Source organism: Cottoperca gobio, chromosome 22 (assembly GCF_900634415.1).
Source record: "Cottoperca gobio chromosome 22, fCotGob3.1, whole genome shotgun sequence".
Classification (NCBI taxonomy): Eukaryota; Metazoa; Chordata; class Actinopteri; order Perciformes; family Bovichtidae; genus Cottoperca; species Cottoperca gobio.
The window spans coordinates 3725319-3749665 of NC_041376.1; the positions used below are offsets into that span (position 1 = coordinate 3725319).

General features: G+C 39.3%; 2 protein-coding genes across 4 annotated transcripts; one reads left to right on the plus strand and one right to left on the minus strand.

Moving 5' to 3' along the window:
- The first annotated feature begins 9029 nt into the window (after window positions 1–9029).
- On the plus strand, window positions 9030–13682 carry LOC115027879 (vacuolar protein 8-like). The gene is made up of 13 exons (XM_029461414.1): window positions 9030–9269; window positions 9454–9573; window positions 10396–10515; window positions 10613–10732; window positions 11072–11191; window positions 11311–11519; window positions 11590–11635; window positions 11712–11845; window positions 12335–12463; window positions 12555–12669; window positions 12757–12891; window positions 12995–13120; window positions 13245–13682. Exons 1-13 carry the CDS (start codon window positions 9092–9094, stop codon window positions 13382–13384), a joined length of 1692 nt encoding a protein of 563 aa, XP_029317274.1. The 5' UTR covers window positions 9030–9091; the 3' UTR covers window positions 13385–13682.
- On the minus strand, window positions 13535–23520 carry map7a (microtubule-associated protein 7a). 3 transcript variants are annotated; one of them, XM_029461413.1, is made up of 17 exons: window positions 23421–23519; window positions 20566–20675; window positions 20109–20393; window positions 19365–19469; window positions 18757–18831; window positions 18487–18650; window positions 18300–18399; window positions 17998–18114; window positions 17258–17412; window positions 17010–17134; window positions 16675–16913; window positions 16411–16588; window positions 16162–16330; window positions 15930–16034; window positions 15757–15807; window positions 15276–15504; window positions 13535–14387 (listed from the first exon to the last, which is right to left on the minus strand). In XM_029461413.1, the coding sequence occupies exons 3-17, from the start codon at window positions 20233–20235 to the stop codon at window positions 14377–14379; spliced, it is 1950 nt and encodes a 649-aa protein (XP_029317273.1). In that variant the 5' UTR covers window positions 20236–20393; window positions 20566–20675; window positions 23421–23519; the 3' UTR covers window positions 13535–14376. The 3 variants fall into 3 exon arrangements, with proteins under 3 accessions (XP_029317273.1, XP_029317272.1, XP_029317271.1); XM_029461412.1 differs by lacking the exon at window positions 13535–14387 and having other exon boundaries at window positions 14880–15504; window positions 17258–17388; window positions 23421–23520; XM_029461411.1 differs by lacking the exons at window positions 13535–14387; window positions 20566–20675; window positions 23421–23519 and having other exon boundaries at window positions 14880–15504; window positions 20109–20506.
- Between the last annotated feature and the right edge of the window lie 827 nt (window positions 23521–24347).

Sequence of the window (24347 nt, forward strand, 5' to 3'; positions counted from 1 at the left end):
TTATGATTGGTTCCCATAAACCTTGCTTTCACGAAGCAATTCTGTCTGCCACTGGGTACAATCTGCAGGCTGGATTTACAGCACAAAGGAAGCGCGTCAACCATTGCACACGCAACTAAAACAGAAAGAGGATATCGCGATCGGTAGCTTTGCCCATTTACCAAAGAGTATTAATGTAAATCCTTTGCAGTTACTCCAGTAGTGGTGTTTTGGTAGCTCTGAGGAAAACGGAAAGCGATCTGGTTGTCTTTGCGACAGCGATGCCAACAATAATACCATTTGGAAACAGTTGGAAAAGTTGTTTGTTGCCACTTGAACTGAATGTTTGTGCATCATTTATTCTATAAACCTGTCAGACTAATGCAGTTTGTTGAGGTTGAGAGAAAACACACACACACACACACACACACACACACACACACACACACACACACACACACACGCTACCCTTTAATAAACCCTAATAGCTTAATAACTGTTTTCATTGAGCTCTGTGGTGACGTCGGTGTGTCTGGATTTATAAGTGAAACTACACACACACACACACACACACACGCATAGAGTGTACTCAGGGCTGTGTGTGTGTGTGTGTGTGTGTGTGTGTGTGTGTGTGTGTGGTTTATCATAAAAACAGCTGACTTCTGTCTGATAATATTCTCAGTAAAAGTGACACCTGGTGTTCACAACTGCAACTACATTTTATTTTGAAAATAACTCACTGGCCGCATGAATAAAGGTGTCGGGCTTCACAGGGCCTGCGGGCCAGAGTTTGGTACACGTAGATTAAAGACCAAGTCAAGAAGTGAGGAATGGATGATGTCACCGTGATATGTAAAATGGGCTGATATTTAAAACTGACATGTCTTGTTTTGTAGATGATAAGTGACAGAAACACTGTTTCCTGTGGTTGCTTCACAATAAAAGCCCAGTTGAAGTGTTTTAATGTGAAGGAGCAGCAGCAGTCAGTCAAAGTAATAACTTAAATACATTTGTTGTAAACGGCCAATAAACAAAAATGAATATGTAAAGTTTGGCTGCATGAACAAACCCCGGGTGTGCTCCCTCCCTGGCTCATGAACAGCATATCATATCACCTCCCTTGATAATGGAGCGTTCTACAAGTGACACACATTTATCTTTAAATATAATCTGGATTTCAGTTTATAAAGAGATGAAACAGAGAAGGACTTTTGGTTTTTGGAATATTTTCTCTGCAGTAGCTTCAAACGTGAGATAACAGAATGGTTTCCCTGCGGGATTAACTCCTCCCGCCTCAGGTGGACGCTTGTTATCCCCATCAGCTGCTGCATTAAAGTTTAACTGCATCTGCTGAAGAATTGATAAAGAAGAAAAAGAGAAACAGAGAGGAGCCGCTTAGAAACCGTCCTCAGAGACTGAAGCTTCTTTTTGGAATAACTGAGATAGGTAAAGTAAAAGTTACGCTCTCATTGGCTGTTGGAGGTTACTGCTCAATATTGCATCGCTGTTCCTTTCACCTGCAGGATTTCAGGAAATCGGGGAGACTCCAATCCAGTCGGTAACATTAGGATTCTGTGTGTAAACCTGTCAAACTACAGGTAATCTGTTCAGCATGGGTCGAGAAAACCTTGCGACTGTTGTGAGGGATGAATCAGCCCAATAATGCTCCAGTGTGGGGCCATCAAAAGATGCGATAGGACGAGATAGTGCGAGCTACGATGAGATAAGAGACATGACAAGAAATCAAAGACAAAGAGTGGACGAGATGAGATAAACTGAGACTCTTTGTTTTCTGTCTCAGTGAACTGAATCTCTTTGTGTTGGTCAGATAAAGCTTCTGAAGACGCCATGTTGGACTCTTTTTAACACTGTTTTGATGTTTTATAAACCAAATGATTCTAGAATTTAGAATTTAGAAAGTTTTTCTTCTCGTGAAATACTGGAGGGTCGATTCATCTGAAACAAACTGAGTCACATTCAGCTCCACAGATCTGAAGCTGATCTGGGATGTAAACATGGAGGACAGAAATAAAGTGAAGACAATAGAGATAATAAAGTATTAATAACAAACAAAAAGCTTTAAAGCTTCTGTTGATATTTATGGGTCTTTAATGCACACAGGAACACACGGGGGACACCACGAGTCCACCATGTGAACCAGATCAAGGCTTTATTCATCTACTGTGATGTGGTTCTTTCCACACTGATGGGTGAATTCACAAAGCTGCCGCTGATAGCACCATGAGTTAAGCATCACCTGCGACCTCTATCTGCCCCGTGCCAAAGTCCGATTCACAAGAGTGCAATTTGCCCTTTTTTTTTGCAATTATCCATGTGGCAAAGTATAAATGTTTGCCTTTGCTCCAAGAACACAGAACAATGCCAGCCTGTATCGACGAATACAACATTTTCTCACCTAAATCAAAAAACGATATGGCCGTGACTCCTCTTATAAATGTGTTTCAGCTCCCTCCGACACACTAATGATGTCCCTGTAACGGCGTGTCTAGTAGTGCTGGTCCTTGTCAACAGGACTGTTTTTGCAATGAGGCTCATTTGCGTAGAAAAAGGACAATTTTGCACCAAATGTTACTCTGAGAATCTGAACTCTTCTTGTGTCTCAGGACTTTCCTACATTTATAAGCAGGTAACCAGGTCTCAGGTAAACGGACTGGGTGTCAGTTAAAAACATTTGTGTCCAGATGTAAAAATGTAGAAATTAAACATACATAATTCTAATATCACAGACTTTTAGTCTCGTTTCAAACCTCAAGATCTTCTCTTTATAATTAGGAGTCGACTTCTCTTTGTGATTTTTACATTTTTAAATTAATAAGAAGATGATGAATAATAAATAGATGGTAGGGGAGTGTGTGTGTGTGTGTGTGTGTGTGTGTGTGTGTGTGTGTGTGTGTGTGTGTGTGTGTGTGTGTGTGTGTGTGTGTGTGTGTGTGTGTGTGTGTGCGCGTGCGTCCTGAGGCTACAGAGCTGATCGTCTGGAGTTTCGTTAAACCTGAACAGAGTTTAATCCTTCGTCTGAGAATATCGATCATCAGAGACACACACAGATCCACAGAGAGCTGATCAATCAGTCGGATCAATACTCTGACACACACACGCACACACACACTTAAGGTTTCACATGTTTGAATGAAAACTGTCAGCTTCACATCAAACGCTGCAGCTCCTGCTGAGGAGCGCTGCTGGACTTAAACTGTGTGTGTGTTATTGTGTGTGTACATGTGTGTGTGTTCTGTTCAGTGTCAGTCTCACTGTCTCTCCTGCTGTTTCACTAATCCCACTTCCTGCTTATCATCCTCTTATCTACACACTAACTGTGTGTGTGTGTTTAGTCTGTGTGTGTGTGTGTGTGTGTGTGTGTGTGTGTGTGTGTGTGTGTGTGTGTGTGTGTGTGTGTGTGTGTTGTTAGTGTGTTTCTGCTTCACTAACATTTTTTTCAGAGTGTGTGCTGATATCAGCTCTCTCTGTATTGTTATCTGTATGTTTGTGCGTGTGCGGGTGTGTGTGTGTGTGTGTGTATGTGTGTTAATGCACCCATGGCTTTGACTTACAGGCTCCCAGGACAAATTATTGAAAGAAGATATCTCCATGTTCCCTACACCTCCTCACCAACGTGTGTATGTGTTGCCTTCATTGTTTGCCCGCGGCGTTTCTTCTCGTAGATTTACCTTTTTAATCTCAGAGAATACTTTTCTAGTAAATTTACTTTAAACTCAGAGAATATCAAAGTATTTGTCTCGTAAATTTAAGATTTTACAGTCTCAGAGAATATTCAAGTTTCTTTTTCAAATATTCATGAATTTGACTTTCACTGTCAACATAAACTTGACAAAAAAAATGAACACGGTCGACTAAATATGATAAAATAAACAAGCACATTTGACACAGGACGAAGGCTGAATAATAAAAATAGCTGCCAAAATAAACACTAAAGTGGACGAATGAGAGTCAGAGTGTGTGAATGGAGGCAGTATGGGCAGCTGAAGGAGGATTTTAGTAAAAACACTGAAACACTGAGCTCAGTGTGTGTGTGTTTACTTACTCTCATATTTCATACACACACACACACCAAGCAACGGCAGTCTCTCAGTCTGTGGTTCCTCTCAGAGAACCTCAGTGTTTTCGGTTCTCACAGATTCTCTCTGAGCACAGACATCAGTCTGAGAGGAGCTGCATGTTGGAGGTCTTCTCTTAAATATAATTTATTTCCCTCCACTCAGCTCTTCTCACGCTGCAGCCCGGCACACACCAGTCACAACATTTCATCTCTGACTCGAGGGCTTCACATGAAGACACAGAACACACACGTTAAAGAGCTCTGTAATGTATAACTCTACACGGATACTATTCTCCCCTTATAATATTAATATTGTGACAATAGGAGCATATTTCATATTTATTTAACATCTTTCTGGTACACAGCCCAAGGTGCAGTGGTGAAACCTAAATGTGTGTGGATGGGCGATGAGATGGAGTTTCTGCTTATTGCTGGATGTGGAAATATTAATAACAGTTTGATCACATTACACTTTGTAAGATGATAAAATGTCAGATGTTGAATTCACAGACTGAAATCTGAAGTTTCACTGTAACGTCTGATGCTCAAATAAACCAATAAATAAACCAGGAAACCGCCAGGTCAGTCTGAAGAAAGGGTTGTTTAGTTTGCAGGAATAATAATAATAACAACAACAATAACAATAATACTAATATCAACAACAATCATAATAATAACAATAACAATAATAACAACAATAATAATAATAATAACAATAATAATAACAATAATAATAATAACAATAATAATAATAACAATAATATAATAACAACAACAATAATAACAATAATATTGCTAATAACAATAATAACAATAATAATAATAACAATAATAATAATAACAATAATAATAACAACAATAATAATATTAATAACAATAATAATGATAATAACAATAACAATAATAATAACAATAATAATAATAATAATAACAATAATAATAATAATAATACAAATAACAGTAATAATACAATAATAACAATAATAATAACAATAATATTGCTAATAACAATAATATTGCTAATAACAATAATAATAATAACAATAATAATAATAACAATAATAATAATAATAATAATAACAATAATAACAATAATAATAATAATGATGATAACAATAATAACAACAATAATAATAACAATAATAATATTGCTAATAACAATAATAATAATAACAATAATAACAATAATAACAATATTGCTAATAACAATAATAATAACAATAATAACAACAATAACAACAATAATAATAACAATAATAACAATAATAATACTAATAATAACAATAATAATGATAATAATATTGCTAATCACAATAGTAACACCATGAGTCTCTTTCAATCCTGTAACTGTGATGATAATTATTTCTGCCTATAAAAAATCCAACAACTCTCACTTCCTGCGTCTCCATGGCAACACACTAACATTAGCCGTTAGCCTCCGTTAGCCGGTTGTCACGGTTACAGAGCTCTTTCTAATTACAGAGACAAACACACACGCACATGCACACGCGCACACACACACACACACACACACGCGCGCAAGGTCAGCCGTATATAAACATGCCCTCTGATTGGCCGCTGAAGCGAGATGGTAAACTGGCTATTGACTATTACTTCTAACACGTTTCCATGACAACCAGAGATCCAATATCTTCCACTCACACATACCAATAAAGTCGAGTGTGTACTTTACACACCCTGTATATAGATTCACCATTGATGTTATTTCGCCATATTAATACAAGGTAATATGCAGAATATCACAGAATATAACGACATACTGTCCCTTTAAGTCTGTAGTTCACGTTTGAATTCAAATTGTTCTTACGTTCTTAGGGCGCTTTAACAACAAATCAGAGTGTAAATGATACTTTTGGTTTGTTTTCTGTTTCGTCTGGTTCAGTTTCACAGGGGACCAAATAAAAACATACCTGTGTTGAGGGGCATGTAGGAAGCTGCAGGGCCGGAAATGAACTTGCAGAAGTCGTTCTTATTGCTCAGACATTTAGTGGTGGAAAATGTTAGCAAAGATATGAACGGAGAAAAGTCAAACGAAGCAACATGGAGCAGAACGTGAATCCCTTCTCCTCCAGTTTATATGAAATGACTGCGTGAACTATTTTTTGCATGGAAACAGTCCAAGAGCGGTTGTTTTGGTCCGCACCAGATTATGATTAAAACGGAAATGTTGGCTTGTGAAAGTGCCCTCACATGTCATTTGGCAGCGCAATGTCCCTTTAATCAAGTACTTTATCTATTTATCTGTCCGTCTTCAGGGCTTTAAAGTCCTGAAAAAAGTTTTAATGTCTAATATCTAAAATGTGAAACCAGCTCATCATAACTGAAACACACTGAGGTCCAGTTCAACTGAGAACAGAGAGCCTGTGTGTGTGTGTGTGTGTGTGTGTGTGTGTGTGTGTGTGTGTGTGTGTGTGTGTGTGTGTGTGTGTGTGTGTGTGTGTGTGTGTGTGTAAAGTAAACACTGACACACATCCCTGACTGACTGTTGTTTCAGTGAAGGAAATGTGTGTGCGTTTATTGACTCCACATCCTGACTTTCATCCACACACTGATCCCTCTCATGCTGCTACTTACTGTTTACATTAAAGCTGCACACACACTTCAGAGTGAACCCACTGAAATCAATTGATTTTTCTGTCACCTAGAGTTTTGATATATTTGCTTGTTATTATTATTATTACTAATAATAATAAAAAATATATTGTTGACGTTAGTTCCGGTGATTTTCACAATAAAACACATAATGTGTGTAGGAACTATCTTGTATGTGTCTGTTTGGATTAGAAACCTGTTTTGAGATTTTGTTTGTTTTGCCTGTGTTAGATGACAGGTGTAAAATAATAACACCTGGTGATGGATGTAAAGGCCATGTCGTAGTGATGAAGTTCCAGTTGAAGGATAATAAAGTCAAGATGGCGGTGAAGATAACGAAAACAAGGATTTGTACTGTGCCTAACTTAAGTGGATCATAACATATTGGGTATGGAATTCATTATGGTAAGTAATTGAGTTTGGCATCACAATAAACTGAAGCATTTTATAACCAAAGAATCAGTTAATCAAGAATCAGCAGTAAATAATTATCAGCAGCTGTGACTCCACTGATGTTATCTGAGTCAGGCGGCAGGAAACTTCTCGTTATTGTTGTGATAAAGATTATTTTAACACACACACACACACACACACACACACACACACACACACACACACACACACACACACACACACACACACACACACACACACACACACAGAAGCAGCTCAGTCAGTGTAAACTGACTATGTAAGGAGATCATGTGGTGACAGAGCGGCTGGATGAGTGCATCAGTATGGAGCCGTTCACTGTATGTGTGTGTGTGTGTGTGTGTGTGTGTGTGTGTGTGTGTGTGTGTGTGTGTGTGTGTGTGTGTATGTGTGTGTCTCTACAGCAGCGAAATGTTTTTAAGTGTATTTCTTTTATATTGTGATCACGTTGATGCTTCCTGCTGTATTATTATGTTTATTGATCTTTTTATCAACTCGTTTTATGATATAATGTTAGGTTTTATTATTAAAAACCCAAATATCAGTCTTAAAATAACCAGAAAACAGTTAGCCGTGGAGACACAGCGCTCTCTGGTGGACAGTCTGCAGATTACAATACAAAAACGCTGTGGCCAAAAGTATATATTAATATCCAGTAGAATAGAATAACTAAAATCCCCTATGAAGCGGTTTGTTCTGTGTTTCCTGTGTAGTAATAATATCTGGTATTGATATACGTAACTGTCACATTACGTGAGGGCTACTGAAAAAAACTTGTTTTTTAAAAGAGATATGAATTTTACATCAACATTTTTAGATCAGGGGTGTTAAACATGCGGCCCGGGATCCAAAACCGACCCGCCAGAGGGTCCAGTCCGGCCCGCGGGATGACTTTGCAAAGTGTTGTTTTGATCATAAAGTAAAATACTGTTCCAGATACCTGTGACAAAATGTTTTGTGCCTTTGTAGATACACTGTGATCTGTAAGTTGTAATGCACATGTGTAAATGATTAAATAAGGCATAATATTGTTGACATTGCACCTTTTCTTAAGAAATTTCAGGTTCATAAAGTTTTGTAAAAAGATAGTTCATTACATTTGAACATTTTCAGAATGAACTTGTATTTTTTTGCACTAAAACGAAGGGGAACATTTGGAGTTGTCATTATTTATAGGTTATTATGCTGTGATGTTACTGGTCCGGCCCACTTGAGATCAAATTGTGCTGCATGTGGCCCCTGAACTAAAATGAGTTTGACACCCCTGGTTTAGATAAAACAGGAGAAGCACTGTGTCCTGTGTGTCCATTGTAGTGATACATTTGGATATTTTGAAATTAAATTCAGTAACTGGGTCAGAGAACATGGAATCTATTATAGTTAATATAAAAAATGCTGTTAACGTCAGCATGAAAGTATTGAAAAAACATTGGTTTGTGTTATTTTAACAGTAATACATTGATGATCCCTAAGCAGGGCTGAGAGGTGAGGTGTAAAAATCGGCTGAATTTATTTTTAAATATATAAACTCTGGATTGTTCAATAGAATATAATTTTTTTCTTAATTTCTTTGTTTTTTTTAATTGTATTATTTTACACCCTGACTAGATCCTGCTCTACATACTCCGGTACGCTAGATGGCGCAATTGCAATCTGCCAAAAAAGAATTAAGCGAAGAAGAAAATAATAACTAATTTGAAACTAACTTCACTGCAGTCTACTACGACTAATAAAACCTTACTGGCGCTAAACGTTCATACTATGGACTTCAAATCATTTATCAACAATGTTGAATCTAACAAAAAAGTACTTTACAATCTTTACAATGTCTTTATAGTTTTACTTGTGACGCTCCTGCGAGGTGCACGCTCATCACAACACCTGACCATTCTTACATACCTTACAGTCACGTGACGGTCCAGTGGGCGTGTCTACGTGCAGGTTGTGTGAGACAGACAGGTGCCATGCCCTTCTGCTGAAGATGTGGTCATGGCTCCTGGCTTTTGCAAAGATTGCTCCCTACTGCTCCAAGAATTGAACTTGCATTTGAGGAAAGTTTTCAGAGAGTTTGAGCAGAAAGTAAAAGATATTTTCAGGGAACTTTCTCGGTGCACCTGCTTCCGTATCACACGTGAGAGGAGGACGGAAGAGGCGCTCTCTTTGTATGGTAGGAACATTGTAGATAATTTTCTTTGTTGTAGGCAGCAAGGCAAGCACACCTGTACGGACTTTATCTGTCTTTATTTTTATTTTTAAGTTAAGAAAATAAATTCTGTTGTATTTCTTTCATAAATCTCTGATTAACTCAAATTCTGGGAGATTTCCTCATTTTTAATCTGCTTCTTCTCCAGATGATGAAACTCAACTACTTCATCAGGAGAGTCTACAAACACTGAGCAGACTTGCAACGTCAGAAAACACCGACCTACAAATGACTGCAGCCATGTTTTATTTACATCTCAGTCATCATTGTGAGTAAAGATTTGTATGTTGCTTTACTATCTTCATTATAGTAATGTCTTGCAGATCAGTGGAGCATAAAATAAGACTACTGTTAGCAGTCCAGGTTTCTCATATCGCTCACTGTAAAGATAATCTGACTGGCATCATGCAAATGTTCAACGGTATTTCTTTTATACCAGGGTTGGCAGATAGTGTGTGCTTTGGTGTCTTTATGAAGACATAATTAAATGTGGCGCCAAATCTGTGTAACAAATGGTATCAGGTAAAAAAATTCTAGCACTTATACACTTTAAACTTTCACATTTTAATAAGCGCCTAACCAAAACACAATGTTTATTACAGATTTATGAAACATTAATATTCTTCTTTGGGTTCCCAGCTTGTGGTATATCCTGTTGACCTGCTCCTAAAGATCCCCCGTCCAAAAAAAAACACAAAAATGCTACTATGTGGGTCTCTAAGGGTTAAAGCTCATTAATAAGATCCTAAAACCAAATCTATAACAAACAGGGAGCCAAAGTAAAGAAGATAACACAGGTGTGACCTCTTGGTTCACAGGTTTCATACAGTATCTGCAGATGTGTGACCACGTATTATGTTTTGCATAAACGTGGCAGTTGACAGATTCCTGTGTGTACTTGGTTGAGGTTGACGGAGGTGAATTTAATACCAGCCACCACTCAAATATTTCAGGTTTAAAACTAACAATTGGTTTTAGCTCGTGAGACCGACCGCTAGTTAAGCTTGTGTTTAACTTGCAGGTCGTTCTTAAAAATTCTGCTTCTTCAACCGCAATGATTTGTTTGTATTTTCTTCTTCGTGTGTTACAGTGAAATCACCTTTACCAGATGCTCTCGTGGAGCCAGTCATGGCCTTACTTTTATCAACCGAGCCAGAGGTGCAAAATGCTATCTCTCTCTCCCTGGTCAATCTGTTAGTCAAGAATAACGGTAAGAGATGAGAATCACAAAGTATTGTTTTTGACTCGTAATCCTTAACCTCTCCTCTTTTATTGTTTTGATTTGTTAAAATGGGTTTAACTTTCAGTGAGCAAAGAGTTAGTGATTGAAATGGGGATGCTGGTGCCCATCCTGGAGTTGTTCCAGTCTGGTGATGCCACCGCTCAGTGTCACTCGTGTGCCTGCGTCACCATGCTGGCCTCCTCAGGTTTGTACAGCGAGGATTCTGCCTTTTTAAATCCTGTCTCGTCAGCAAATAATTTGCATTTGGTATAACTTTTTAAGGTGAGAAAATGTAAGCAAAAACACTTTCAGACTAGTGGAAAGAAAATATTGAAAATCCAAATGAAGGTGTTTATTTGACTAACTTTGCATCTGTAAGTGTCTCCTAGATAATGCTTCATTTGCATATTCAAACATAACATTTCTGAAAACTTAATTGATGGATTGTCAGAAAGGTGAAATATAAATGATTAATAAAAGGCCTCTTTGCATCATCAGAAGTCGAGTTCTACATGTGTGAAGGTTTTTCATTCTGTGCACACAGAAACAAACAGGGAGGCCGTCATGCTGGAAGGAATCATGCCACTGTTGGCTTTAGCGAAATCCTACGACCCGCAGGTGCAACAGATCGCAACTTGGGCTCTGTTACATCTCACACAGTCAAGTGGGATCATTTCCTCTTTAGAGTTCACATTTTATAAAACCAGAAGCTGTTCATGATCTTTCTGGTGTTACTTTACTTGATTGCAAACATTATCCAATACTTTCTTTTCTCTTTTACAGATTGGTCGACACGGCTCTTATGTCAAGCGGGAGGCATTCCTGTCCTGGTGCTTCTGCTGCCGTCCTCGGACACAGAGGTGCAGTTTTACAGCTGCACCGCTCTGTGCAACATCGCTGCCGTTCAGGAGCACCACCCGAAGCTACTCGACATCGGGAGTCATTTCTTGTTAAAGTCTCTTTTAACTCTCGTGTCTTCCTCTGTGCAAAAGGTAAACGTGAACTTCAGCGGCCGAGTTTGAAGGTAAATCAACAAGAAAGTTTAATAAAAATCTTTTTCAGAATTCATCCCAAGCGTGCAGATGCCTCCAAACTCTCTCAGAGAATGGTAATTATAAACAATGAAGCCAGACATTGATGCCACACCCAAAGCAGATGCTGTTTTGTCATTTTGTTTTGTGCAGTTCTGATCCAGGAGCAGCTGATGGAGCTCGACTGTGTGTTGCCTCTTCTGGTGCTGTTGAAAACGCCGTCTCCCGTGGGGACAGAGTCAGCCGTAACACTGCTGTCTGCACTGTCTGCACACACACCAAACAATGTACGGCTTCCTACACCGCAGGATCAAAAATAATGATCACGTTACTTAGCTGTGTGTGGTGTGTGTGACAGAGGGGTCTCACCCCGCCTACATGAGAACAACAGCCACAGATTTAAAGAGACTTCTTTTTGGTTGTTTTGCATTTCTTTGTAGACGTTGGACTTTTGTTGATTTGTGTCTCGTTTTGGGAGTTTTGTCTTTGTTTTATTATCTCTTTGTGGTCGTAGTCTTTCTGTTTTGTTGTTTTGTGTCAGGTTTTGGCCGTTTTTCATCTCTTTGTGGTCGCATCATCTCTCTTTTTAACTTCCCAACAAGAAATGTTAGTAACATTAAACAGAGGCCCATCCAGTAATCCGTCCATGGCTTTAAAATGACTTATTTGATCTATTGGGATCTATTCCTTTTCGTTTCCTTGAACTAGCAATCACTGGATGTCAAAAATCCAATCCCATCCATCCCAATGTCGATAATATTGGCGTTTGATTCCAGGACGTCCTGGTGAGTGAGGGTCTGTTGGAGGAAATCGGCCAGCTGCTTCATCACACGTCCAGCTCTGTTATAATCTCACACAGCTGCAAGATAATCACCGACCTGTGTAGCTCCAGCCTGGGTCTGCAGGTACACCATGATTTAATGTTGCATGTCTGTAGTTAATACATGACGGTGATAAACTCTTAAAGTCGTGTTTAATCCCATCGTTGTTCTCTAGGCTGTGATGGAAAGTCAGTGTGTGTCAGGACTCCTCAGGGCCCTCATGTCTCCGGGTCTGTCTGAGGAGACGGTGCTGCATGTGACTTCATGCTTACGTCCCCTCATGACCTGTGGTGAGTGACCTGGACATGCAGTAGTATTTGCCTATTGTATTTTGAATTGTTGGAGTGGAATTAAACTCAAATTTCACACAATTTCAGATCCACTGAAGTCTCTCTTGTCGGTGACGATAACGTCAGAGCAAGTTTCAAGACTTGTGAAGTTGTCGGGACAAATACAGAATCCTCAGTTGTCCTACAACAGCGCGGCCGTGATCAGCAAACTAGAAATGACGGGTAATGTTACGTATTACTCGCTTGAAGAAAACAATAAATAACCAGTTTAGTTTTATGTTATGCATATTAAACATTGTTATATTCTGAGTGTTTCATCACCTAGGAGAGATGTTCCAGCTCCTGAGACCTCACTACATCCCCGTGTTGGAGTACCTGTCGGGGTTTCTCAAAGAGAAAGATGTTAAGTTCCAGCAGCTTGGCATAGCTACAATATTCAACCTCCAGAAAGGTTTGTGTTCTACCTCTACTTCATAAGCAACTCTGGGTACTGTGGCCGATGAATGATCTGATCACAGACGTAGGTGTTGTAATTGAGCGGTTCTCAGCCTGCTTTGTGCCGTCTTCTCCTGCAGATGGAGACTTTTCCTCTCTGTTGGCTGACAGTGAGGCGGAGGCTCAGCTCTGGAAGGTGCATGCGCAGACGGAGGAAACCAGACGGCTGCTGCAAATGATTCAGCCCCTTTCTCCATCTTCTGTTAACCCTCGACTGTAAATACTGAGACGTGCACAGTTTGGACTGTAAGCACGTTTAAATTCATGCACTGTGTTGACAAGCAGCCTTTTTTTACATAGAGTTTAAATGTGTTTTATTAGTTTTTTTTATGTTTACAGTCGACAAATGAAGTGAAAAACAAGGCAGAGATGCGGCATAGTATCAACTTTAATGAAATATGGCATATATTTAAACTTTAACAGGATAACAAGTGATAGTTATAAGCAATACTTGTACTACAAGATCAGATACATTTGTTTTTATATTCTTTTATTATAATAAACTCGCCTAACCTCTACGCCTCCAACTTTGCTTTGTAAAGTGATATACATATATATATATATGCGCTATATCAAACAAAAAAACTGTTAGTGCAATAAAGGCTTTGTGCATTGTATCCTCTAAAACAACACTCACAAAACTGAAGCAAAGTCTTTGGAAACTAAGTTCCTTAGCAGCTTTGAAATATGCGATCGCTATACTTCACAACCTAAACTCTTGTGTTCTTAGAGCTATTCTAGTTCAACAGTGACACAACTGAGGAAGGAAAAGTGCTTAGATTGTAAGAAATATCAGGAATAAGCAAAAAAAAAAGCATATGGCTAACATGGTGTGACTGTTAGAATGGCTGTTCCTAGTATTTCAACACTCCTCACCACCGTCTACACACATCTACTGGTTTTTGGATCGTCACTAGTTCAGAAACCCGCTGTGCTGAAAGGAAGTAATAAATAACTTGCCCAATATTTGTGCCACTGGATACACACAGAAAAGTGACCAAACGCTGACGTCCTTAGTGAGAGGCAAGGCTGTAATCTTACATGCTCTTTCAAGGTGCCGAAGGGCAGCAAAATGGCCGTGCCGCAGTGACTTCTGTGTTTAGCAGAGAAATTGCAGCTCTTCAAAGTGTGTGTGTGTGTGTGTGTGTGTGTGTGTGTGTGTGTGTGTGTGTGTGTGTGTGTGTGTGTACACGTCTGCCCCCCTGCAGCTGCTCAGATGACCTCTGCAGGAAGACACAGAAAAAGATAAATGAAATGTTTCAAAGAAGTAGAACATGTATGATCCATATTTAGACTTTTCATGAGGGGATACTGTGTATATATATATATATATATATATATATATATATATATATATATATATATATATATATATATATATAATATATATAGATATATGATATATAAGATAGATATACTATATATATAGATATCATATATACTATAAATATATATAGATATATATAATATAGATCATATCTCTATATATATCTATATATATCTATACTATAATATATATATATCTATATATACTCCATATATCTATATATATCTATATCTATATACTATATATATCATATATCTACTCATATCCTCTATCTCTATATCTCTATTCTATCTCTATATATATCTCTCTCTCTATCTCTCTCTATATAATATATAGCTATATTACTTATATATATATCTATATATATATATATATATAGTGTCAGGTGTTTGCGTGACGTGAGACCTTGAAGGATGAACTGTTGCATAATAATAACTGTGTGCAGCTGCATCTTTCCTTTTGCTGTGCTCTTTTTTGGCAATTTTAATTACAATTAAAAGTGTGTGTGGTAAAATCACAAGTGTATTTTAACATGATCTGAACATTAAAACATCTTTTATATCACTATAGTCAATATGGGTACAAAGCAACACCCCTAAACTTGTTTACCAGCCTTCTATGATTTAACAGTTTCCAGACCCAGATCTTTAAAGCTACTTGAAAACAAACATGACGATGAGGTCCAGAAGGTGCCTGACTTCTTAAAGAGCCACTAGCCAGAGCCAAGAATGTTAACTTCCCGCCCTGAGGACGAGCATCGAGTGATCCGCTGGCTGCGTCTCACCTGCTCGTTGGTGAGTCTGGATCTCCTCCAGGCCCGTGAGAGTCCGGAGGGACCGGCGCTCTTTGAAGGCCACAACAGGCACCATGTCCTCCTCGTTGTTCAGCCCCAGCTGCGAGCTCTTTGTAACCACTGGCAGCTTGACGGCATCTTCTATGGTGCCATTGTGCACGGGCTCGGTGTTTTCCTTTGGTTGGGCTTCATTTGGCAAAATCCTCACTGGTACAGATTTCTGTGTTAAAAAGGATTCACCATGAGAATGACGTTACAGACTCTTCTGTTTGATTAGTCGTCTACTTAACGGATATTGTTGATGTATGTTTATTTGCTTTCAAACAAGAAAAAGGAAGCAAGCTTAAGCGGATGCCATGCATGGTGAGGGTTAACCAATTTGGTCAGTGAAAAGCTTTTAGAAAAGGGGGGCTGGTTAGTTATTAGTGGATACTGGATGTGTGTCATAAGAGCCCAGGGGCGATGTACTCACTGTATCTGGAGAATCTGTCCTTCTGGTTCTCCGCATGATCTCCTCAAGTCGCTGGAAAAGAAAACAGCTTTTATTAAAACGCTGTCGTGGAAGGATTTGTGAAACCATTCCGTTTGCTGAACATGTTTAATGAACACGGATAATAAAGATATAGTTATCGAATGTTTTGTCACCTTTTTCCTAACTTGACGAGCTGCCTCCTCTTTCTGTGCGATTATTTCTCTCTCCTGTTGAATCTGTTCTGCTTTTGCCTTCTCTTTGGCTTGTTCCTCCTCTCTCTGCATAAACAGAGAGAACAACGATGGTCCATTCAAAATAAAGGAGTAAAAGAAACTCAAAAAGCATCCACAACGACTCCTGTGGAGATGCGATTCCTTTCTGCAAAGCAATGTTTGCATTTCCCACCTGTTTCTGCAGAAGTGCGGCTTCCCTCATGGCCTGAGCTCTTTCTTCCTCGGCTCGTCTGTGCTCCTCTTCCTCCCGTTTCATCTTCTCCTCTACAAGACGGTGAGCCTCAGCCTGCTGTCGTGCTCGCTCGTCTGCCCTCCTGTGCTCCAGTTCCTCACGACTCCGCCTGGACATAAATTCATAAATGGTCAACGGTCTTAGAGGCTGCTGCGGTGTTTCTGTCTCATAGGTGGACGTGCTTTTCACCTTTCGGCCTCCTCCCTTTGCAGGCGCTCCTGCTCCTCTCTCTCCCGTTGCAGTCGGGCCTCTCTCCTCTTCTCAGCCAGGACACGTGAGGCCTGCCCCGCGTCCGTCGTCCCGGCTGAAGGTCTACTCGTGACTTCAGGAGGCTGTGGATCTGGAGGAAGAGGCATCTGGGGAGGACCTACAGAGAAATAATATCAACTTCAGCACACATTAAATACCACTTTAAACACTGCACTGTCTGTGTTAGGCGTTTCTCCAGCTTACTTCTATGTGTCACGGTTCTGGTTTGAGCTGTTGTCTCTTTGTCGGGCAGGTTCGAACATGGAGACTCTGGTGGACTTTCATCCCTCATTCTCACTTGCTGACCTTCGGCTGATTTCCTGATGGGCCTCGAGTTACCAGGAGAGAGGACAGAGATACAAACAGAAACCTCTTCCTCGGGGACCGACGGGAGCTCGAGCTGCAGCGGGGGTGAGTGTCTGCTGATTGATCTCCGGGGGGTTCTTTAAGATCCAGCAGAAGAGAGCAGATGTCCCACTTTGTTCAGATTACTGTTACTATGTCTTGAATGTACAGCAGATGTATTTTTGGTCACCTACCGTTCAGGTGAGGGGGAGGTTGTTCTACTTTTTGTAACTTTGGCTGGTTTCACACTGGCGCTGACGGCAGGTGATCTAGTATTTGAGTTCTTCTTTTTAGCGTCTTGCTGTCTTGATGCTTTGATCTAAATCAAAAAGAGGAAAAATAATCAACTTTTTACATCATTTTCTCCAATTTCAGTCCATAAATCTGGTTGAAAAACACTGAAAGAGAGACAGCTGGGTGATCCTAAAAAAAACCGAATTACCTGAGCCAGATTGATGCTTCTGTGCTGGCTGGTGTTGGGGCTGGAGGAGGCAGATGGCCTGTGGGCGACTGCACCAGGGTGCTGCTGGGGTTTGTGAGGGGTGGTGGTGGAATTCATGGAGTGGAATGAAACTGCACGGCGACAAACATGGACAACTGAGCCAGTCATTTGTGCCATAATTATGGTAAATCGGAGGAAATATGCACAAATGGTAGAAACAGTGATGGAATTGTGAATCGGCGTGTAAACAGAGAAGGAAACGAGCAGTTGGTTAGTTGTAGCAGTATCTTTATAAATGCACTACAAACTTAAGCATTGCCATAATGATAAAGGGGACATATTATGAAAAACTCACTTTGTTTCAGTGCTTGTGCACAAACATTTGGTAATCTTGAGTGCCTACAAACCCACAAACTGTGAAATAAGACAACGCAGTCAGTTTTTTGCTTATGTCACATGAAGGCTCATTAGAATATACCCCCCCCCCCCCCCATCTGAGTTTCTCCTGCCACATCATAAGCTGACTTGGCTCTGGGGTTTAAAGAGACAGAGCATTTCAGACAGAGGGGGGGTACAGGTGTCTTCACAATGACAGTATGAGAAATAAAATGTATTTTTTGAACATTAAAGCATTTAAATGTGTTCTAGTAGAAACTCAAAATATGATTATAAAACCGTAAACTGAGCATAATATGTCCTCTTTAAAGCAGGGTGCATTCTGTTATCATGGGGGAGAGTACCTTCTTCTCCTGACTGACAACCAGCACTCTTGCTCCTGGCCAGATAAGAGCATGTGGGGGTAAGCAGGCGACTGACCAAGTTCTTCTCCCATGTTGTCAGTGGCAAGCGACGTGGAACTAGCATATTGATCAGTGTAAAGTTTTAAGTGCAGCAAAAACAAAAAAGATAAGGCACTGCAAGAATTGTTGTGTTAAGATATGTTACACAGAGAATAGATACTGTTAAAGACGTTGTTATGAGTTCAGAAAGATTTTGTTAAAAGAGAGAGGGGGGGGGGGGAAGAGCTTTCATCTCTACTTACCGTTCTTGGAGAGTTTTCTTCCTCTTGAGTTTAGACTGAGGCTCTGTTGGGCCCTTTGGCTCTTCTCCACTGTCCTCCGCACTACAGTTTCATATCGCTCCTTAATAAAGGAAAACAACTTTCAGTGTTGATGTTACTGAACCCAGAGCCGTGACAGCGTTCTTTCATTTCCACCATCAAAACTCACTTTCTCCTCCCTCAGTCTCAGCTTGCGCTTCTCTTCCACGGCGACACGCTTCCTCTCCTCTTTGACCCTCTGGTCCGTGAGTTTCTTCTTGCGCTCCTGCAGTTGTTGCTCATAGTATTGCCTGGCGCGCTGCTCCCGCTCCATCCTGCCATGTTCGCGAGAGGCTGAAAGTAAAAAAAAAAAGAAAGAAAAGTGAACCAGTACAAATAGATTGCTCAGTTATGTATGTTAATCTTTTTAGAAATGCAATGCATTAACAGTGTCACATACCAAGTAACCTCTGGTGCTCCTCTCTTCTTTCCCGAGCTGCTTTCAGCCTCTCATCAACATTTTGTCCATTAGCCACTAAAACGCAAAAGTAATATTTATAGTCACTAGTTTGCAGGAGAAAATACTCCATTACAAGTAAAAGTACTGCATGTAAACTGTTACTTAAGTAAAAGTACAGAAGTATCAGCATCCAAATATAAAAGTACTCATTATGCAGAATGCTTCCTTTAAATATGTTAATTATTATATTACTGTTTTGTCATCACTAACACATACATACACATGTAGTTCATCAATGTGGTATAGTACTGCATCGTATCATTATAAAAGTATAATAGATAGACATCTTTAGTAACTATTAGTGTCAGATGAATGTAGTGCAGTAAAAAGTACAATATTTGCAGTACAAGTATAAAGTACCAGAAAATGGAAATTTAAGTACCTTTAAAATTGTACTTGAGTAAATGTACTTAGTTACATTTCATCACCGCTGGTTTGATACCATACATTTCATTAAGTAATACTAATAGTTATGTTAAACATTAAATCTAGAAAGAATCCTAATAAAATGACAGCTGCGTGATAAAAGGGTGAGAGCCGTATCGAACCTGCAGGGGCCCGTGGAGAGGCTGTGTTGCAGATTTGGGCGGCCTTGTTGACAGAGCACGCTGTTTTCTTTGCCTGTGAATTTGGTTTGATATAACCACCATTGTCTAAAAAGGGGGGGGGGGGGGGGGGGAAACTGCAAGTTATTCGGCTAAATAAATAAATAAATAGCAACACCTCTGACGTCTTCAAGGTTTTATTTTTCCTAATCAAACAATCTATATTCCTTTGATATTTTCTGGATTAAAGCATATTTTAGTACAAGCGATGATGTGAAGGGGCTGTTACATGTAAACCATGGACAGGGGGGTGGCCTTAGGGTCAGTTGCAAATGAAAGAGCCATTATAAACTGCCTGCGTATTAAAGGCGAGGAGAACATGATAGCACCTCATGGAGATGACTAAAACAAGCAATGAAAAAAGGTCAAGACACAAGACTAATGAGTGATGTGTATGAATGCACCAGAGAGGGGGGGGAATGCATGTTTTCATTTAGGGTTAAATAACGGCAGGATTATGCAACGTGTATTATGTCCACAGATGTTTACAGTAGCCATGCTCAGTTACAGAATAATGAAGGATTTCTCAAAGGGAAGAAATCATCTGCTGTATATATTCTATTCATGCATCATCGATATCATCAGATGATCCTGTGTTCGTGAGCGACAGTCATTCTGGCTTGTTTTTGACCAGATACCATACAAATCCTCCTTAAATAAAAGCACAGATAAAAAAAAACGACTAACCTCCTGTCCTTTCAGATCCATTTTTCTTCGTCTGGCTCTTGATGGTACGTGTAGAAAGTGGTCCCTGCGATGGAGGGATGTCACTGTGTTTCTTCTGCACAGCCATGCTAGGTTTTGAGCCTGGCATACCACTGCTCTCCCTCTAAAACCCCCTCCTTTCTCCCCTCCTTTCTCTCCTCCTCCTTGTCTTTTGAATTTCTATTTCAAGATGCCTTCGGGTCCTGACTTTCCAAGTGTGCTGTGCAGAAAAACTGCCCTCTGCATCAGCTGCTTGTTCTTCTGCGCCTAATAAACCAATAAACAGAAAAGCATGAAAACAAAACCTCCAGTTATACCCCTGTCTAATGGGTTAGACATAAATCAAAGGTTATGCACAAACGAGTCCTGTCTTCTATGACAGTCTGATCCTCACTGAGTGTTGTCTATAAAAAGGCTACACCCCCTTTAAAGATCTCACCCTGGTGAGCTGCTCTGCTTTACTTTCACATAATAAAGCTGTGTCACTTTAATTCCCCCACCACACTGCCTGCTTGCTCGATGGATTTGGCCAAAGGGATGCAGCGTTTCCTGGAGATAGGGAGAGAAGAAAAAAAATGGAAGCTGAGAGCCTGTCTTCATGAATAATTACCACGAACACGGTGGTATAATATTCAGTGACATACATTGCTTGGACATTAACTCGCTCTGATGGAGTCAGTGTTCTCAATAGACGAGGGAAGGACGTGAGGTTTTTTTTATTAACTCATGAGTCCCCCCGATGATTTAAATGTCATCGCCACTAGATGGAGGTCTTTCCTTCTGGAGAACAAGCTGCTGCTTTTAAAATGCTTCAGCTACTTTCACATGAATCCACTTTTATACAAGTGTGATGATTTTTTAAATCAGGGACAAATGAGCTAAACGCTAAATCAAATTTAAAAAAAGAAATTCTCTCTTTATGTATAACCAAACTCATTGTCTTCATAACTAAAGTTGAAATATCTTTAACTACTATTTGATGGATTTAAATGAAAATGTGTGCAGACATTCATCATCATCTCTAGAAGATGTTGACTCTTCCTCTAGCGCCACCAGCAGGTCAACGTTTTCACTTATCCAGTAAAATACATCAAAAACATGTGTGTGGACTTTTTTTTGTTGCTAATCCTTAAAAGGCCGGTTATATAAAACCACTTCAGCGCGGGTTGACCTTAAATTACATCTAAGGACGCCACAGAAAAAAAATGAGTTGCATAAAGTCACCATTAGGATTGTCTTAATGCTGAAATGATGCTGTAAGGAACAACTTTGATCTCTAAGTGTTTGCCCCGAGCTGCTTAAGTACTTAATTGCGTTGCTAGAAGATCCTTAGGAACAATTTTCCCTACTAATCTCTTAAAATAATATAAATAATTAATTGAACATTACACACATTGGACACTATGAGCGATGCGCAACTTGTCGGAAAGTTTAGATTTGATTATCAATATATATTATACAGTATATTATATATATCATATTCTTCGAGGAGAGCAACCTTATCATCTTCTTTTTGCATTGTCTTTGTCGTCCATTTTGGAGAAGCTATCTCACACTGACAATAACGCTGTTAAGTAACGTTAACTGTGCACATGTGCTGTATTATGACAGTAACTACCGTGAAAACGTCATTCGAAACACTTAGGCTTTGTGCAATCTCCCATTGGAAAATATTTTTGCACGAGGGACAAACTCATGTTTGAAACTTAAGGTTTCTGTAACCGGGCACATGACAGTTAAGTCAGTATTTAAAACAAGAAACAAGAAAACACTGTTTGGTTTTAATCTTGGATGACACCGGTTCTGGATATTGAATACAGTCACTATTCACAATTTCAAGTATAGTAATCTTATGTTTAAAGGGGTCATACCCTATAACTGTATGATGTGAGTATGAGTGCTCTGCGTGGGAGGTTTCACTACCTGCGGGTAAGTCCATGGTATCACGGACTTCACTAAATTGGTCCGAATCCTTAAAATAAATTAGAGTTGAAGAGTTCACTTTTCATGGCAAGATAATGGTACATAATGCACAGAGGGGCCTTTTGCTTTCCAATGAATAGGGCTTGTATTGCCAGCCAATTCGTCCCCTTTTCCCAAAATCTTTGTTGGGTGCAGGTTCTGTGTGGCCTGAGGTTGCAGAGGTGGAAGCTGAGAGCTGTGCCAGCTGCTGACAAACTTTCCTGAGCTGCTTCAACTCTGCAGAAAATCACTGACCACAATGAAAAGGCCATTAGACATATAGTGGGACAATTCAACAGGATAAGACACACACCCTGAACCGAAACAAGAAGGTGATGTTTCAAAATGTCTTCAGCAAAGCATCACTACATATGTTAATATAATCATTAGACTAAACAATATGCTAGTATAGGTTATTTGTTAGAAGCTGCTGCTTGTGTCAATTCCAGTCATAGTTCACCTGTCTGATGTTTAACCATAATTATATCTAATCATCACAAAATTACTTTCACTTATTGAGAGCAATTAGATGTTTTAATTTTCTCATAATTGCTAAAGTAACAACTAATAATAACATCATCTTCATTCAGATTTCAGCACCAAGTACAAGCACATGGAAGGGTAACAGTCTGACAATTCAATAAACCATGTTTAATATTAGCATGGACATTTTGTTGAACGTGCTGTTTTGGTAACATGAGTTTAAAATCTGCAGAAGAATTGTGAGTTTGAATTTAAATTGAAGACAATTTATGTTTTTATTATTTTGCTTATTTACAATTTTTAATTTGTTTTATAGTTTTAGTTTTTTTATATTTTATTTCACAGTATTTTTACTACTTAAGACACAGAAGGATTTTAAATGGCTTACAGTGTTGGTACAACCTGCCTTGTTTATAAATGTGTTGTTCAATAAAGAAAAAGTGAACAATAATGAGAGTAAACTACCAATAATAAGATAAGTTAGCTTGTTATCGTTCGCAACAAAAATACAATAGGTTTATCGTAACTTGGGTTTTTCGTTGTTGCTACGTTACTGCATGCGCGTGGGACTGCTGTTTCTGACGGACAGCTCAACAAACGTCAGCTAACGTTAGCTAATTAAGCTAACTCCTAAACTATACAACGTATTTATCTTGCTAAACATTAATGCAAGAGTATAGGTCGTTTTTTAAACGAATATCGGCAAAGGTTTACGCAGCTTCTGTACAAGTTTAGGCATTACAACGTTAAATGTAGCGTTAACCGGTTACTTTAGCATTAGTGGCAGTCATAGCTAACGTTTTAGCCGGTTGTAGAGCTAGCTAGCTTTAGAGCTTATAAATAGCCTACCTTTAAACCAGTTCACAGAGTGCAAAAAATACGAATTCAGTTTGAGTTAAACAGGTAAAAAGCTGCCTTCCATTTACCATTTAAAGAAACATGAGCTCTTTGGCCACCAGGGGGTACTTCCGTTTATTACTGTGGCCACAAAAGATGTCCCATACACAGTAAGTATGGTATAATATTAAGATTAGGTAGGCCATATCGAGACAGAGGCCTGACCTAATTATGTTAATCATGATGGCATTGGAATAAAGACAGAGTAGATGTAGGTTACAGAATAAGCTTTATCTTTTAGGGAGGCTGTTTCATTGGAGAAATTGTATGCACACAGTTTGGGCAAAATTGTGCCACAATTAACATGTGACGTAAGGATTTGTTGATATAGAAGACATTTAAAACCATAGAATAAACAAACCAGCATTTTGGATTTTGAATAATACATTTTAAGAAAGTTCCAGCGGTCACTTGACACCCCTGACACCAAAAATAACAATGTCCTCTGGCTGTGTTTCACTGATTAAGCCTGCCAAACTCCCTCATCCGAGAGTTTGAGAGAAATGTGTCGTAAGGAAACACTACACCATTGTCAGGTGGTGTGCCCGCCGAGTCAATGGAGCACAAACAAGATGGTGATCACCGGTCTACAACCAGCAGCCAAAAAAGGGCATTGGACACTGGACCTACATGGGATAAGATTGCATGGTTGGTATCAAGTCATTTTGTGGTTCACCCTAGATGACATTGTCAAAGGTGTCGATTTAAGGGCTTAGTTGCCTGCTCATGCGCATTCATTGGTGTTACCTAAATATTCATCCAAAATACTAATAATAGGCTAACTCTTTTATTGTATAGATATGAAATGTTTGTTATTGTAAGCTGATATCTTGCACTGCTCATCTCTACTGAGAGATTCTCTGATGTAAAGTAGGGTTG